This window comes from Crocodylus siamensis, chromosome 5 (assembly GCF_052110815.1).
Source record: "Crocodylus siamensis isolate JL-2025a chromosome 5, ASM5211081v1, whole genome shotgun sequence".
NCBI classification, from domain to species: domain Eukaryota; kingdom Metazoa; phylum Chordata; order Crocodylia; family Crocodylidae; genus Crocodylus; species Crocodylus siamensis.
In genome coordinates this window covers 72,597,779-72,612,870 of record NC_143399.1, presented here as the reverse complement: position 1 = coordinate 72,612,870, position 15,092 = coordinate 72,597,779, and the positions used below count along the sequence as shown (strand labels likewise).

At 58.7% G+C, this 15,092-nt stretch overlaps 2 protein-coding genes across 9 annotated transcripts; one reads left to right on the top strand and one right to left on the bottom strand.

Moving 5' to 3' along the window:
• Positions 1-62: 62 nt before the first annotated feature.
• On the top strand, positions 63-9,788 carry MAMSTR (MEF2 activating motif and SAP domain containing transcriptional regulator). Of its 8 annotated transcripts, none has more exons than XM_090048946.1 (15): positions 63-258; positions 610-703; positions 809-914; positions 1,870-1,935; positions 2,217-2,332; positions 2,637-2,712; positions 2,836-2,937; positions 3,177-3,322; positions 3,607-3,723; positions 4,006-4,262; positions 4,550-4,685; positions 5,480-5,836; positions 6,386-6,523; positions 6,751-6,805; positions 7,034-7,997. In XM_090048946.1, the coding sequence occupies exons 2-15, from the start codon at positions 656-658 to the stop codon at positions 7,513-7,515; spliced, it is 2,202 nt and encodes a 733-aa protein (XP_089905072.1). In that variant the 5' UTR covers positions 63-258; positions 610-655; the 3' UTR covers positions 7,516-7,997. The 8 variants fall into 8 exon arrangements, with proteins under 8 accessions (XP_089905072.1, XP_089905078.1, XP_089905077.1 ...); XM_090048949.1 differs by having other exon boundaries at positions 64-258; positions 2,217-2,275; positions 3,174-3,322; XM_090048947.1 differs by having other exon boundaries at positions 64-258; positions 2,217-2,281; positions 3,174-3,322.
• Positions 9,789-9,900: 112 nt separating this feature from the next.
• Positions 9,901-14,360, bottom strand: IZUMO1 (izumo sperm-oocyte fusion 1). Its single transcript, XM_090049768.1, has 8 exons — positions 14,132-14,360; positions 13,956-14,030; positions 12,760-12,846; positions 12,245-12,265; positions 11,805-11,885; positions 11,079-11,179; positions 10,823-10,984; positions 9,901-10,790 (listed from the first exon to the last, which is right to left on the bottom strand). Exons 1-8 carry the CDS (start codon positions 14,358-14,360, stop codon positions 10,479-10,481), a joined length of 1,068 nt encoding a protein of 355 aa, XP_089905894.1. The 3' UTR covers positions 9,901-10,478.
• Positions 14,361-15,092: the final 732 nt, after the last annotated feature.

Here is a 15,092-nt window from a genome sequence, read left to right as displayed (position 1 = left end):
GGGGAGGTGGGGTGGTTCCAGCTGCTGTGTCCCCCCCCCAGTGATGTCACCGCCCCCTTCCCCCCCCTCTGCAAGGGGGCTTCCCCGCCCCCAAGCTGCTGCTCCTTGACATCGTGTCCCATCTCCCTGCCCTGGGCGCACGGATCTAGGGGGCTGACCCCCCAGCACACTGCTGGCCAGACAGACAGACAGAGCCTGGGACAGGACAGTCCTGCAGCCACAGACCAGCCGGGCCCAGGAAGACCTCACGGAGAGCTGGTGGGTGGCAAACCCAGGTCCCCTGCCCCTTCCCCTTCCCCTCCCTTTTCAGGTGACCCCCCCCAGCACCCCTCCCCCTGCAAGTGGCCCTAGACCCCTCCACCAGCAGCCCCCAGCACCCCAGCCTGCTCCAGATGTCCTGCTGCTCAATAGATCTATCTCCCCCATAATCAATCCCTCCCAGATCAGGCTCTGGCCTCCTCCTCATTCACTGATATCCATCTATATCTATAGCCTCCCCCAGCAATGACTCCTCTGGGCACTCACTTCCATCACTGAGCATGGGAGAGAAGTGGGGTGATCTGCATTAAAGCACCGGGTCTGATCCTGGACTCTTGGGTTCTCTCCCAGCTCTCAGGGGACAGTGGATGTGAGGGGTGGGGCTTGGGGCCCACAAATGCCACAGTCTGGGGTCCCCCCCATCTCCCAGGGTCCATCTCTCAAGGTCAGTCACTGTGTGTGTGTGTGTGGGTGGGGGGGGAGACTGCCCGGAGAACCCTCAGTGACACCACATTGACCCCACATCTCTGTCTCCTGGTGGGATCCCCAGCCCAGGGCAGCAGCCAGGCAGCCCCCCCTTTGCACCTCCCCAGCCCTGAAGATGACGCTGCTGGCCTCAGAGCGCTCCCTGCTGATCCGGAGCAAGTTCCGGTCGGGTAAGTGCAGGCAGGATCAGGCCCTGGGGCCTGGCGGGCAAGGCTATGGATTGGGACCTACTCTGGCAAGGGGATGGAGAGGCAGAATCAAGCCCTTGTGTTTCTTAGAGGTGGGCCCTGGGTAGTCTGTCCCCTGAAACCGGTGCAGTTTATGCCTGGCCTTGTTCCAACCAGATTGGGCTCCGGCCCCTCCTCCTGGGCCCCCAGGTCCCTGAGGCCTCATCCCAGTAAGTTCAGAGTCAGCCACCCCTTAGAGTCCTGGGTCCTCATGCCGCAGTCAAGTAGCGCCCTACTGCTTCCACTCGGATGCCCTAAATCCTTGAGGCCTCTCTGTAGCAGGTCTGGACACCTCAGCAGAGTGGGCTTGGAGGCCTGGATGCCTGGGTCTTTGAGGGCCCTCCCAGTTCAGCCCTTCAGCTGCCCTGACTTGGGCGCATTTCCCACTGGGAGATTTCCCCCAGCCCTGCAGGAGTTAATGGTCTGAGTTGTGGGGTGGGGAGTGAGAGGGGGGGATTCCATCCATTGGTCTGTCTGTCCAACCCACCCCCAAGGGACACAAGCTTCTCCCTCACTTCCTGTCCTAACTCACTTTTTGGCTGTTCCCCAGCTCTCCCCCCTCCCCCATCAGAGGCAGGCATGGGGGCCAGGGCCTGCAGCCCTGAGCACCCCCACCCAGGGCACTGCGGGGTTCAGGGACAGCCCTACAGGGACGTGCATGGGGGGAGGGGTGACCCATGGGGGGTCATGTTACCAGCTCTCAAAATAGTTCTGGCCTGCTCTTTGCCACCCCCAGCTGCCAGGCCCAGCTGGGACACCTGCAGGGGGAAAGGGGGGGCAGGAATAGAAGGGAAGTCCATGCCCAGCCCCCACCCCCACCCCAGGCAGAGTCCTGAAGGTACCTGTGGGGGGGTGCATGGGCTCCAGCCCCCCCGACCACACCTCCTTCTCTCCCTAGTCCTGCAGCTGAGAATGCAACATCGCCGGTCCCAAGAGCAGCTCTCGGAGCAGCACGTGCGCCCAGGTAAGGAGGCAGAAGTGCAGGTACTTAGGCTGGGGGCCAAGGGGAAGCCATTGTGGGGGAAGGGCTAGCAAAGACCCTGGGGTAGGGAATGGAGGGGATTGGGACCAACCAAGGGAACCAGGGACCATGCACCCTACCTTTCCCCAAGGACTCCAGGATCACAGCCTCCTCCTTCTTGAGCTCTCAGCCCCGCTTGGCTCCCAGGGTCCCCTGTGCAGGAGAGTGTGGAAGCACCTGGTTTGGACAGGCTCTAACTATTTTGTCTCTTGGCTTTCCCCCAGCTGTGGACAAGACCCCCCTGAATCACACGGAGCTGAGTGGGACCCCAGAGCAGAGCCGGGTGAATGTAAAGAGAGGGGAAGGGGCACAGCAGCTGCAGGGCAGCCTGAGTAATGCAGTATGTAAAAGCACTGCCACACCCACAGAAAGGACCCCAAGCCCTGGAGATTTCCTGGGATCCTCCTTCTCCTCCCATCCCAGAGGGGAAACTGAGCAGTAGAAGAGGATGGTGGGGACAGGAGTCCTGGCTCAGCTTCCCTGCTCTAACCCACCAGACCCCCTCCCCTCCCAGAACTGGGGTAGAACCCAGGAGTCCAGGCTCCCAGCCCCACCCTGCATCCCACCAGTCTCCTCCTCCACACCCTGCATACCCCTGGTTGGGCTATGGGGGCTGCTTTGTTCTGATGCCCCTCGCCCCACAGGCTGACAGGACCCTGAAGCCACGAGGCCAGCCCAGACCCCACGGCACTGGAACTGCCAAAGGTCACTTCAGAGAAGGTAGGTGCTACTCGGATGCCTGGGTCCCCTAGCCAGTGTACAGGAGAACTGGGAGTAGGTGTGATGCCCCTGATGGGGGTCCCCTGATACCCTCTCATCATCATATTATGCCTCTCCTGACAGACACCCCCGGAGCCCTGCTGGAGATCAGGGACAGGACAGGCAAACACCCGCACTGTGTGGCACCGCTGGACCTGCCCCTGCCAGAGCCTGAGCCCTGCCCCAGTGAGTTCCAGATACCTGGGTTCCACCCCAGCACGTGGGGGATAGAGTGGTGGTTGGGGGGAGCCGGGACTCATGGACTCTGTCCTGGCTCAGGGAGGGAAGTGGGGTATGGGGGGGTGAGTGCAGGGGGCTGGGAGCCAGGACTCCCAGGTGTGGGGAAGGTGGGATCTGGCTAGCTGAAGTGGGGGAAGCATGTCCCTTGGAAACTTCAGGGTTGCTCTGTTGCCCCTTCTCAGCAGTTCCAGGCTCTGCTGCCCCAGAGGCCTTCCCCTTTGATGAAGACTTCAGCAGCTCATCATCCTCGTCCTCCCCCAGCCTCACCCCTTCCCCCACCAGGACTTCAGGCAACTCCTCCCCATCCTCTTCCACAGGAGCAGCTTTCCAGGTGAGCTGCAGGGCTGCTGGTGGGGAGTGAAGGGAAGGGGGGGTGGATGTCCCATCTTTCTAGGGTCTTTGCTGCCCTCTGGTGTTATATGTTTGCCATTGCATCTAAGTTTTTAACATGAAATAGGCAGGGTCCCTCCTGGGTCAGCTCTAGGAGGGCAGTGGTTCTCCATGGTGAGTTCATTCTGAGATGTGGGGGCTGGAGCACAGGGCAGGGGAAGAAGGACACTGGGGTCCAATGCTGCTTTGTGTCTTAATGGCACTTCCATTCCCATGTCCCTGCAGCCGGAGCTGCCCTCGGTCCTGGACCCCCAGCAGCCCACAGTGGTATCAGCTTCAGAGGCTGATGCCCAGACTCCTGGGGGCAGCCCTCTGGGTCAGAATCCCTCTGCGCTTCCCAAGGTGGGTGATGGGACTGGAGGGGGATTGTTGTGCATGCTGGGGGGTTTCAGCAGCATTATTGGGGATTGACGATTGAAGCAGCAGAGAATATGGGGACCTGGGGGGATCTCACTGGGGTTGGGCTGGGGGCAAGGGCACCTAAGTTGTCTCTCAGATCTGGGAGAGCTGTGAGGTCTTTCAGGTTAGTGTAGGGGACTAAGAGTCCAGAAGCCTTGGTTCCTTCCCCTGGCTCACAAGCAGGGGACCCTGGGATCAGGTCTAACCCTGCCTTCCTACCTGCAGGTGCCACCCCGGCCCTCCGAGGTGTCACGGGCCACCCGCCCCCGGAAGGCAAAGGAGCCACGGCCTAAGGTGAAGAAACTTAAGTACCACCAGTATGTGCCGCCTGCAGCCAAACCTGCCCGGGCACCCACCCTGGACACTGCCTGCGCCCGCCTGCTCCAGCACCAGCAACTTGTGTTACAGCTCCAGGTCCTGCACCAGCGACAGGGGGGTACCTCTCCAGGGCCCCCCACAATGGGCCTGCCACTGGGCACCAGGTACCTCATACCCTACACCCCAACTCTGCACCCCAATGCTCTATGGCCCCCTGCATTGGACCTACTGCTGGGCAGCAGGTGCCTACTCCAACCACTGCCCCCTAGGATCCCTTGCTGCTGGATGGTGGGATCCCCCATACCTGTCCTAAATCACAAATGTCATCCTGCAGCCCTTGGGTGTCAGAAACCCCCATACCTGGCTTTGCACTCCCAGCTCCCCTTAATCCAGCCACCAGCTCCCCTCCATCACTCCTGTTCTTCCTAAACCATACCCTCTCTCCCCACAGCCTCTCCACAGATCAAATGGTTGGTTTCCCAGCCACACCATCAGGCACAGCACCTCCCACCCCTGTCCCAGTGCCTCCCATCCCAGCCACACACCCCAAGTCTGACCTGCTTCCATCCAACCTGGATGACCTGACGGTGAGTGGGAGGTGGGAGACAAGGGGCTCACCTCCAAGGCCCTTAGCCCTGCTGTGACACCCAACACCCCTCAGAATTGGGGCTTACAGAGGGAGCATCCAGCTTGGGGTGGGCAGGAAGGAATTTGTTGGGCCAGGGGGTCTGCACCCTAACTTCAGCCCCCAGCAAAATGGGGAGCAACCAAGGAGATGGGGTTTCATGAACCTCCCAGCTAGAATTCCCCACGGGAAGGGGTGCCCCTAAAGGGAACTAGACACAGTACATACCCCTCAAGCTACTGGGGAGCAAAGGGCTTGCTCAGCCTTGAGTGAGGGTCACGGAGGGGATGGGGCAGAAGAGAACAGTTTTGGGGATGGAGAGATGGGTATTTGGAAAGGACAGTGCAGAGTAGGGAGGGTTAGGGGAAGTGGGGACACGTTGTGGGCAGGACTGACACTCCCCGCTTACCACCATTCCCCACCAGGAGCAGAACTTTGTCTCCAACCCGGTCTCCCCAGCACTGCCCTATGGCTTCCTATGAGTGCCCCACACTACCTAATATGGCCATCCCCAGTACTCCTGACACTGCCCAGGCCCTTGAGAAAGAAATGCCATATCCAGCCCATCTGCACCTTCAAATTACCCCGTTCCCCACTCCCCTCAACGTAGTCCCCACAGGTTTGGCCAAGACTCCCACCCCAGCTGGCTTCCCTGAACATTGCAGAATGCACTCAACATCCCAGAGCCCCAGTGTGATGCAGTGCCCCCAGCGAGGCACCACTACCCCCTGCCGACCTTTCCTCTGGTACCCACAGGTGTCAGAGCTCCGCCAGCAGCTGCGCCAGCGGGGGCTGCCCGTGTCAGGCACAAAGCCAGCACTGCTGGAGCGCTTGCGGCCATTCCAGGTGCGAGGGCCACAGGGGGTTGCGGTGGTGCCCCCGGCTGAGCGGGCACTGCAGGAAAAGCAACGGCTCATCGAGTCCCTGCGCCGGGAGCTGCGCCGGGAACAGCAACAAGCAGACGACTTGCGCCAGGAGCTAGAGCGGCACCAGCGCCTCCGGGGCACCTGCCCCCCAGCCCTGCCCGGATCTCCACCCCACCCCTGCCCCCTGTCAGGGGATGCTGGGACTGAGACTGAGACTGGGATGGTGCCCACTGGGGGTGCCTTTGTGGTGAGCTGCTTCAAGAGAGTGTAGACTGAGCTTAGGGGGTGAGGCATTTGCAAGGTGGGTGGGGCACAAGGCAGGGGCAGGGCCTGGGTTGAGAGGCAGGACCGAGTGGGTGTGGCATGTGCCAAGGCAATAGGGTGAGGTAGGCCAGGAGGTGGGGAGTGAGCTGAAAGGGACAGGCACAGTGTGCCGAGGGGGCACTGGAGCAGAGGGGTGGGGACTGTGGAGGTGGGGTCTGCTGAAGGGAGAGGGCTGTGGGCAGGGCCTGGGTTCCCACACAAGGGGGGCGGGCTCCTCACAAGGTGACTTAGGACAGTGGTCTCCGAAGTGGGGTGCACGCACCCCAGGGGGTGCACAAGACGATCCATTGGGGTGTGGGAAGAAAATGTTAGAACTTCTATTTATATTTATATAAATATACATATATTGGGGGTGCGTGCTCAAAGATTTTTTACTGATAGGGGTGTGTGATCAAAAAAGTTTGGAGACCACTGACTTAGGGAGCAGGAACTCATCTGTGGACCCCAAATGACTCCTGATGTCCCTCTCCAGGTTTTCTGCCCCCCATCATGTGAGCCCATTGGCCCTGACCCTGAGCTGCCCCTGCAGATCACAGCCAGCCCTGCCAGCCCCCCACCAGCACCCCGCTCCTTAGAGGAGGAGCTGCAGGAAGCCATCCAGAGAGCCCAGGTACAGTCTATGGCACAGCTCCTGAGGTGCCTTACCTGAGGTGATTCCATCTCAGCACCACAGCAGGGGACCCTATGTAACCAACCGCCAGCGTGCTTCACCCCAGACCTCAGGGCCTAGTCAGGGGTCCCTGTATAACCCATCCCTGATTCCCCCATCTCAGAAGCAGCCACATCTCTGTGCCAGGTGCAGGGGCCTTGTGTTCTCACCTGCTTCCTTCTCTGCAGCTGGTCCCAAGTGAGTCGATTGAGGACATCCTTGAGGAGCCCCTGGTGTGTGCAGGTGAGATCTGGAGCCCCACAGCAGTGCCCTGCCAAGGGCTTCAGGCCGCACTGTTCCTCAGGGAGCAGGGCAGGCAGCTCTGTTCTCCAGAGGTGTGAGGCGTTCTGCATATGGGCAGGGAGCACGGTGATACAGGGAACAGGGAGAGGGGTGCCATGTTGTGGGAAGGGGGTGGGCCTGTGCCACTTTGTTCCCAGACCTCTCTAACCCCTGTCCATGTCCCTCCAGGTGACCTGTTGCCGGCATCGCCCCCTCTATCAGATGCCCCCACCCCAGCACCCCCATCACCACGGCGGGCCTCCTCACCCACCAGCTTACAGGAGGCATTGCCTGCCAAGCGACCACGTTGCAGCAGCAGTGGGAGTGAGGCCTGCACGCCCACAGCTGCCATCTTGGATTTCCCTGGCCACTATGACTTCCTCACTCCATCTTCCTCCTCGTCATCATCCCCATCCTCGTCCCAGGACTCCCTGTGTGGGGTCTTCTCCCCTGAGCCCCTGGAGATGCCCCCGTCACCCGAAGCTGGGCGGGGGACTGGGCCTCGGCCACCCTTTGACCCTATAGATTGGCTTGAGGCCTTGACGTCTGGCTCAGCCTCAGGCCTGGGCCCCAGCAGCCCTATCAGAGCCAGCATCTTCTCCACTGACTTCTTTGACTCCCCTGACCTGAGTGTTAACCACATGATCGACTTCATGGTGGAGGAGTGGTAAGAACCACAGGACCACCATGCCCACCCCATGCTCGGCCTAGCTCTTTTTGCCAGGCCCAGCCAGGGGGACAATCTCCCTGCACTGGGAAGGGGCTGCTCCAGCCACCATTGCTGTGGACATTAGCCAGGGTCACACCAATTCTAGACACAATCTTGGACGGGGGAAGCCATCAGTTGCAGTGATGCCAATTCTGGACACCATCATGAACACCTGAGCCAGTTGTTTTGGGTCTTGCCAATCCTAGATGCCACCTTGGATGGTGGGAACCCATTGGTCAGGGTTATGTTAATTCCAGCTGCCACTTTGATGCAGGAAGCTATTATTTTTTATCTGAATACTAGATGCCATCTTGGATGGGAAAAGCCACTTTGGAATTATATCAACTCCAGCTACCATCTGGGATGGAGAACCTATTGGTCAGGGTGACATCAATTCTCAAACCCACTTTGGATGGAGTAACCTTGTTCCGTGTCATGACAAGTCCAGCCACGTGAGATGGGGGATCCTATTGTTTTGGACGATGCCAGCTGCAGACACCACATTGAAATGGGGAAGGCATTGTTCTGGGACTGATGATGACTTCAGACCCCATCCAGATGGGAGCCCACTGTTTTGGGGTAATGTCAACTCCAGCCACCATTTTGCATGGATCAAATCATATTTTGGACTTGCATCAACTGCAGATGGTATTTTTAATAGATCAAACCACTGCTCAAGGGGAATGTCAACGCCAGGCCGTTTTTCAGATGGAATAGGTCCTTGTATGGGGTAATGACAAATTCGGCCATTATCTCAGACAGGTCAAATAGCTTTTCATGGTGACCCCACATGCCAGTTTGAATATGTTAAACCTTTGTTTTGGGTAATGCCAACCTCTGCTACCATGTTGGCTGGATCAGACTATAGGTATTATAGCTCTCAGTGCCATCTAGATGTGCCCAGTCATTGGTGTTTGGGAGACATCAAGTTCAGGTGCCATCTTACTGGGGATAAGCCATTTAATTGGACCTAATACTCCATATGAGAACAGGAAGGGAAAGGAGATGCTAACTGTGAGACGCCATTTTATTTGGGCCATACCCCCTCTGACATGCACTGCCCAGGAAAAAGGAGATGCTAACAATGGAAGTCATTTTGGATGGACCATACCATCTTTGGACATTATTAGATATGGAGATGCCAGCTCTAGATTTCATCATGGATGAACTGTACTGTCATGGACCTAGTTTTGTCAGGGGAGGGAGGTGCTCACCGTAGGAGCCATCTTGGATGAGATGTACCGTTCTTTGAGCTAATATGGGGATGAGGATGTGCTTGCTGCAGGTGCCATTTTGGTTAGATGCTACCATCTTTTGGTCTGCTGTAGGCAGCCTGACTCCTGTTATTAGCCCTTTCAACACTGTGCCCTTCTCCCAACTAACTTCCCACTGGCCCCTAGGTCCCCCACTTCCTCTTGTGGGCAAGACTCCCCATACCAAATCGAACCACTCCACCCTTTGAACCTCTCTCCTTGTTAAACTTGCCCTGCCCCTAGTGACCCAACCCATACCCTTTCTAGGGAGTCACACACACCTCTCACACACACCCCATGCCCCCGCCCCCCGCCCCATGTAATGTTCAGTCACTCCTCCAGTGGTCTGTGCATTGCCAGATCACAGATCACATGCCCCTCATGGCACTGTCGAGGGGAAGCTTGCAGCTGCACTGGGGCACTACTGTAGCCAAACTCACAAAAGCAAACCTGGAACCCTCTTGACAGCCCCAGACTGGGGATCACCTCCAGGCAGCATAGTCCTGTGCTAGGGGTTGGGGAGGGGGACGATGACAGTTCCCTAAGGGAGCCTAGCCATGAGGTGTGTGTTTGGTGGCAGCTTCCAGTAGCCAAAGGTTACTGAAAAATTTGGACCGAATTGGTTTTTATAGTCAGTGAGAAGATTCCGGACCCTGCAGTGGGGGAAACTCACAGCCTGCGCCAGACCACTGCCATAGGGAAGCTCACAGTCAGAGAGCTCAGCCCTTGTCCATATCCTGCAGCCTCCCCACACAAAGGGAGGCTCCCTTCCTGAGAGCCAGTCAACACTGGGGCCCAGAATAGCTGTCTTCCATCCAGATAAAGCTGGGGGACCCCTCTCACTCCCCCTCATGTCAGGGAGGCCATTTCCCTGCACCCCATACTGGGGGCCTTGTAGGGCAGGGCAGGGCAGGGCAGGGAATCAGACTGCCCCACCTCCCTAACCCTGCTGTCCCACCCAATAAAGTGTCTTCTCACTGCACTGGCTACTTCAGCACCAAGTTATTCTGTGGGGGGAAAGCAAGAGGTGGGGGGCAATGGGAAACAAAGGCATGGAAGGGGGCACAGCGATTTCACAATCCTGGCTCTCAGGCCCCTGCTGTAACCCACCAGACCTCACTCCCTTTCTGGAGCTAGGAGAGAACCCAGGTGTCTGAGACTAGTGAACATTGGCAATAATAGTCTCTCTGTTATATACACAGAAAACAGTTCAGGCTGGTTCCTCCTCAACCCCCAGCCAGCCCAGAGGAGTGGTGCTGGCGTTGGGGGGTTGAGAGCCTCCGGGGAGGGTTGGGGGTGTCATGCCCTCAGCAATCTGCCTCCCACATCATTGTCATCTTTCACTGCCCTCTCCTGGCAGAGGTAGAAACAGAAGCTGCAAGAGGGGAGAGGCATGAGATGGGGGAGGGACATGGAGAGCAGTGGGAAGGGAGCAATTCAGGGGGGAGAGGGCAAGGAAATCGGGGCTTCTTCCCTCCTCCCCAAGATGAGGGTTCTTCCCATTCCCCCTCATGCAGCCCTGAAAGCAAAGTCAGTATGGCCACAGACACCAGGTCCTGCTTCCAGAGAGGTGGAAGCTGCAATACCCAGGAGAAAGTGCGATGCCCAGGCCCCGTTCCCAGTGCATGACACCCAAAGGCTCTCCAGGTTGGGGGGGGGAGGAGGGGCAGACTCACCAGCCAGCAAGGAATAGCAGAATGAGGCCAGCGCTGCTACTGATGACAATCCAGACAGTCCAGTGGGCCAAAGCGCCTGGCACCCATGGTGTGGGGGGCACTGTCAGGGGCCCCCATGAGGGCACCACTGTAGGGTGGACTGAGTTGTTCCCCAGGGGTATCACTGTAGCAAAGAGGGGAGATCTGTGAGGCAGCTGCCTCAGATGCCTGGGGTCTATCCCAGTTCTAGGGGGACAGTGGGGTCTGGTAGGTGAGAGCAGGATGCCTGGGAGCCAGGGTGCTTGGGGTTTCTCCCCATTCTGGAGGGCATTGGGGCAGACGTTCAGTCACAGCTGTCAGGACCCCCTTCACCTGTGACCTGGAATTGCATCTGCGAACAGAGCATGTTCTTGGCATCACGCATCTCACAGCGATAGCTCCCAGAGTCATTCACCGTCACCTCCTTCCTCACCAGGAATGGGTCTGGACCAGACACAATGTGCTGCTCTGTGTGCCCCCGCACCTGCCAAGACAGTGGGGCTGCAAGTCAGGGTGAGGGACTGTGGCAAGGCTGGCAGGGAGCTGGGTGCTGCAAGGAGGAGTGAGGGGCACTGTACCCGGTAGAAAATGTAGTTCTTGATGCCATAGCTGACATGGTGCCAAGTCAGGGCACAGTCCAGGATTAGGTCCTCATCTTCCTCCACCTCTAGCTTCCGATCTGCCCAACATATGGGATCAGCACTAGTATAGGCACTGACTCTATGGGTGTTCTGGAGCTCAAGCACCCGCCAAAAAGAAATAGTGGTGCTTAGCACCCACTAGCCATGCCCACTTGCTCACAGATGGTAAAAAAACCCCAAAAAACGCACTTTACCAGAAGAGGCAGTGCATTACTCCAACCTGGCTCTGCAGCATCTGTAAAGACTGAGCACTTCAGCTGGGCTTTCTGGTACTTTTAGCTAAAGCTGATCTAATCAGCTATTTGATAAACGCACCAAAAAAGCCCCACTAATTTGCCCAATCTTTACAGACACTGAAGACCCGGGTTGAAGTGAGATGCTGCTTCTTCTGGGCTTGCACACGGCTCAGCATGGGAACGTGCCAAGTTTAAAGTAAGGTGCCGTTTTTGGGTTTGTTTGGGTTTTTTTATGTCTGCAAGTATCACCAGCAAAACCCAAAGTCAGTGCCAATGAGCACTAGTGGCCCATTTACCAGGCATCCTGCCCCCTGCCTGCCCTGGATCTGGCTTCTGACTATGTTATGCTGGCCTGGTGCCTACGAGTGATACCCCCTCTACTCATCTGTCCTACCCCTTCTTCTGTCCATGGCCCCTCTGCACTCACCTCCACAGTGCACATCTTTGCTGCAGGTGTGGATGTCAGTCTTACATGTCTTGCAATCAGTCAGAAGCTGCAACAGCTGACCTGTAGGGACAGGGATTCATAGCCCAGCTGGAGGCACCATGCAGGGGAAAAGGAACTGGATCTGGGGGATAAAGGAGATCAGGGTTTGGGAGAGTCAAAGAACAGAAAGCAGTGGGGAGGGAGTGCGTCCTGGCTTTTTTGGTGAATTGGAGCCAGATGATTGGGTTCAGAGCATGGTAGAGGGAGGTGGCCTGGAACAGGATGGGTCCTGGGCAAGGGGGGCAGTGTTGGGGGGGTTCCCTCACTCCTCATGGTGGTATTGACCCTACAGGGTCCCCTAGGTCCACTCTTCTCTCCTGCAAATCTATCCCACGTGCCCTTCCCTGCCTCAAGCACCCTCCCTCTGCATTTTCACTCACCACATTTGTTCAGGCAATAAACTGCAAAAAAAGAGAGTGTGGGTAAGAGACAGAAATTGGTCCTGCCCTGCGGGCAGGGGCCAGGGGTTGTCATAGGGAGTGGGAGAAAATAGTATTTTGGGGGGCTGAGTAAAACTTAAAAGATAATTCTACTGTGCTGCTTGTGGGTGCGGGGGGCCGGAGCAGGGCATGCCTGCCATCTGACCCCCACCCCATCTTCCTTCAGGGCTGGCATCCTGGTGCTGTACAAAACGGCAGAGGAGCATGCAGCAGGGACACTGGGTGTGGCACTGTAGCAGTGGGGCATGACAGTGGCACTGGAGCAGTAAAGCCATGTAGAGCTGAGCACATGTGGGGCACTGGCCTGCCTGCATGCCAAGCGGTGCTGGGTGCTCTGCTGTCACTGGCTGCCAAGAAATTAGTGGGGGTGGGGGTGGGGGAGCTAAGCCCCATTAGCCGCAGCCTTCCACTGCCTATGGGGGCTGTGGGGCAGGAGTGAAGCGGACCAGTCTCACCCAATGTTTGGAAGCGGTTGATGATCTTCTGGAAGGTTTCTCTCACCTCTTGGAGGCCCCACATCACCTCATTGAAGAGCTGCTCATCTAGGGAAGGTGACAGACAGGTTTGAACCCGAGGCAGCCATACTGGTGTGGGGTAGAGGAAGAACCTCCTTCTCTAGCCCCTCCCACTCTCCTTACAGAGACCACGGTGACAATGCTGCCATCATTAGGGTCCAGAGTCAACAGGAAATTGATGTCATACCCTCACTGGCTCCCCAGAATCCAAGCTTTGCCCTGCAAAGTGGCCCCCCAACCCAACAACAGAGAATTGCCCTGTGACCAGAGACTACATTGGCCAAGTTGTGGCCTGGAGCTCTGGAGGGGGCACTTTTGGAAGGGCTGTGTGAGCAGCTTTTGACAGTTTCCTAGCAAGACATCCAGATGTCCTTTTCACCGCAGAGGAACACAACAGTCTGGGCCTGGCAGCAGGCCCCAGAGACTGCCCTGTGACTGGTTCCTGGTGACATCTGTCTTAGTTACATTTCTTGGGTGTCGTTGCTAAGTACAGTACTATAGCTAGCAGGCTGTAGTCTACAAAAACTTATGCCTCTCTGAATAAGCCTATAAGATGACATCCAGCCTTGCCTTCTCCTACAGTTTTGTTACATGTTGTTTCTTAATGCCCGAGAAGAAGAGGCGGCTTTGGGATTGCAGGAGATGAGGCAAGCAGGAGTCCCAGGGAGGACAGAGGGAGCAAGCAAGTTGGTGCATGGCGACTTTAGCACTATGCTGGCGGGAGCTGTAGCGCAATGTTGGCACCACCAGTAAAGACTGTCTTGAGACAGAGCTGTCTGCTGTGCTGTTTGGGTCATCAGCACTCTGCTCCCCTAGCCAGGAAGACAGTGAAGGTGCTACCAGGTGTTGGGGGAGCCAGGGACAAAAAACATTAGGGGGCCTTGAAGCCATAGCCAGGGGGGCTGAGGAAGGGGAGGAGGCTTTCTGAGAGAAGGAAGTCCTGAGACGGCTTCCCCTGAGCCCCTGGGGCTGAAGGGTTTAGGGTACCGGGCTCAGCACCGGCCGGGGCTTGGCACGAAGCAGCGATGCAAGGATGAACTGAACGGCGAGTGCCCGGAGCGGCCGCCAGAGGGCACCGGAGATCCCCGCCCGCCAGCCGGGCAAGGGGCACCGTGGCCGGGCGGCGCGGCGGGCACCTCGGAACTCATTGTTCCTGATGCGGGTCATGACCCGCCTGAACGCGGCGGCGGCCTCGTGCAGCGTCTTCTCGTCTGCGGGGATAGGGAGTGGGGTCAGGGCCGCCCAGCCCAGCCTAGCCTCCCCATAGGCGCTGGGCAGGGAGGGGCCGGGTCGGGCCCGGGTGAGGCCGCACCGATGAGCGCGGCGGGACCGCGGGCGCCGGGGGGCGGCTCGGCCAGGCCTAGCACACCGCGCTGCAGGACGGCGGCCACGCGGGCGCGCAGCTCGGCGTCACGGGGCACCTGCCGCAGCAGGAAGGGCCCCCGCAGCTCCTTTAGTAGCTGCGCGGCGCCCGGGTCGCAGTGCAGGCAGCCCCGCGCCCGCAGCGCCAGCCACAGCCACAGCCACAGCGCCCACGCCATGGCCCGCCGCGGCCGCCCGCACGTGCCGCCCGGCCAACCGCCCCCAGCTCCCCGCCGTAGCGTCACGATGGCCTGGCCAATAGCAGGCCGCGGCCGGGGGCGGCGCGCGAGGGAGCCGGGTGCTGGCGGCCGCGGCAATGGGCGCCCTGCGCTGCTCTGCCCTGCCCTGCCCTGCCCTGCCCGACCCGGGCGCAGCCCTTCCCCAGCCCTAGACGCGCCGCTTCCCGCTCAGCCTTTCATAGCGGCTTGTGTGTCAGGGCAGAGACCACCTGCCCTGGCGGGGGCGGGCTAACGATTGACACGGTCTGCTTTGCATTAATTAACCTTTGATCCTAACGAGCAACCCCGGGGAGGGGCTGGGGCGCTCATAAAAGCAACATGAAGATTGATGGCGCGAGGGAACGGCTTTCCTGGCGCGAGGGGCCGGGCGGGGTGCGGGGTGTCGGGGGCGCCCACAGCTGGGGTGCAGGTCGGGGGCCGTGTCTTGCTGCTCGCCCTGCCTCTCTCAGCCTGGCTTCTTCCCCGACCAGTCACCAGCACTGGGGTTCTGCCATGCTGGGTGCTGGTCAGGCCCAAGGTCACCAGGATTGGAGCCGTGTCACCTCTCTGGGCCAGCACCCCCCAGTCTGGACATGGGCCGCCTGTGGGTAACTTTCCTTCAGTCCCACCCTGTGATTTGTTCCTCCTCTCCCAGTCCCTGTCCCGCCTCCACCCCTCCTCTGCCCAGCCCCC

What these genes read in the sequence shown, in the direction of transcription:
- MAMSTR (XM_090048944.1), top strand. Translation starts at nt 656, where the DNA reads ATGCCACAGTCTGGGGTCCCCCCCATCTCCCAGGGTCCATCTCTCAAG. An exon ending in CCGGAGCAAGTTCCGGTCGG is followed by an intron (nt 915 to 1,869) that starts GTAAGTGCAGGC and finishes TTCTCTCCCTAG; the next exon opens with TCCTGCAGCTGAGAATGCAA. An exon ending in ATCCCTCTGCGCTTCCCAAG is followed by an intron (nt 3,724 to 4,005) that starts GTGGGTGATGGG and finishes TCCTACCTGCAG; the next exon opens with GTGCCACCCCGGCCCTCCGA.
- IZUMO1 (XM_090049768.1), bottom strand. Translation starts at nt 14,360, where the DNA reads ATGGCGTGGGCGCTGTGGCTGTGGCTGTGGCTGGCGCTGCGGGCGCGG. An exon ending in CAGGAACAATGAGTTCCGAG is followed by an intron (nt 12,847 to 13,955) that starts GTGCCCGCCGCG and finishes CACCTTCCCTAG; the next exon opens with ATGAGCAGCTCTTCAATGAG. An exon ending in CAACCGCTTCCAAACATTGG is followed by an intron (nt 12,266 to 12,759) that starts GTGAGACTGGTC and finishes CTTTTTTTGCAG; the next exon opens with TTTATTGCCTGAACAAATGT.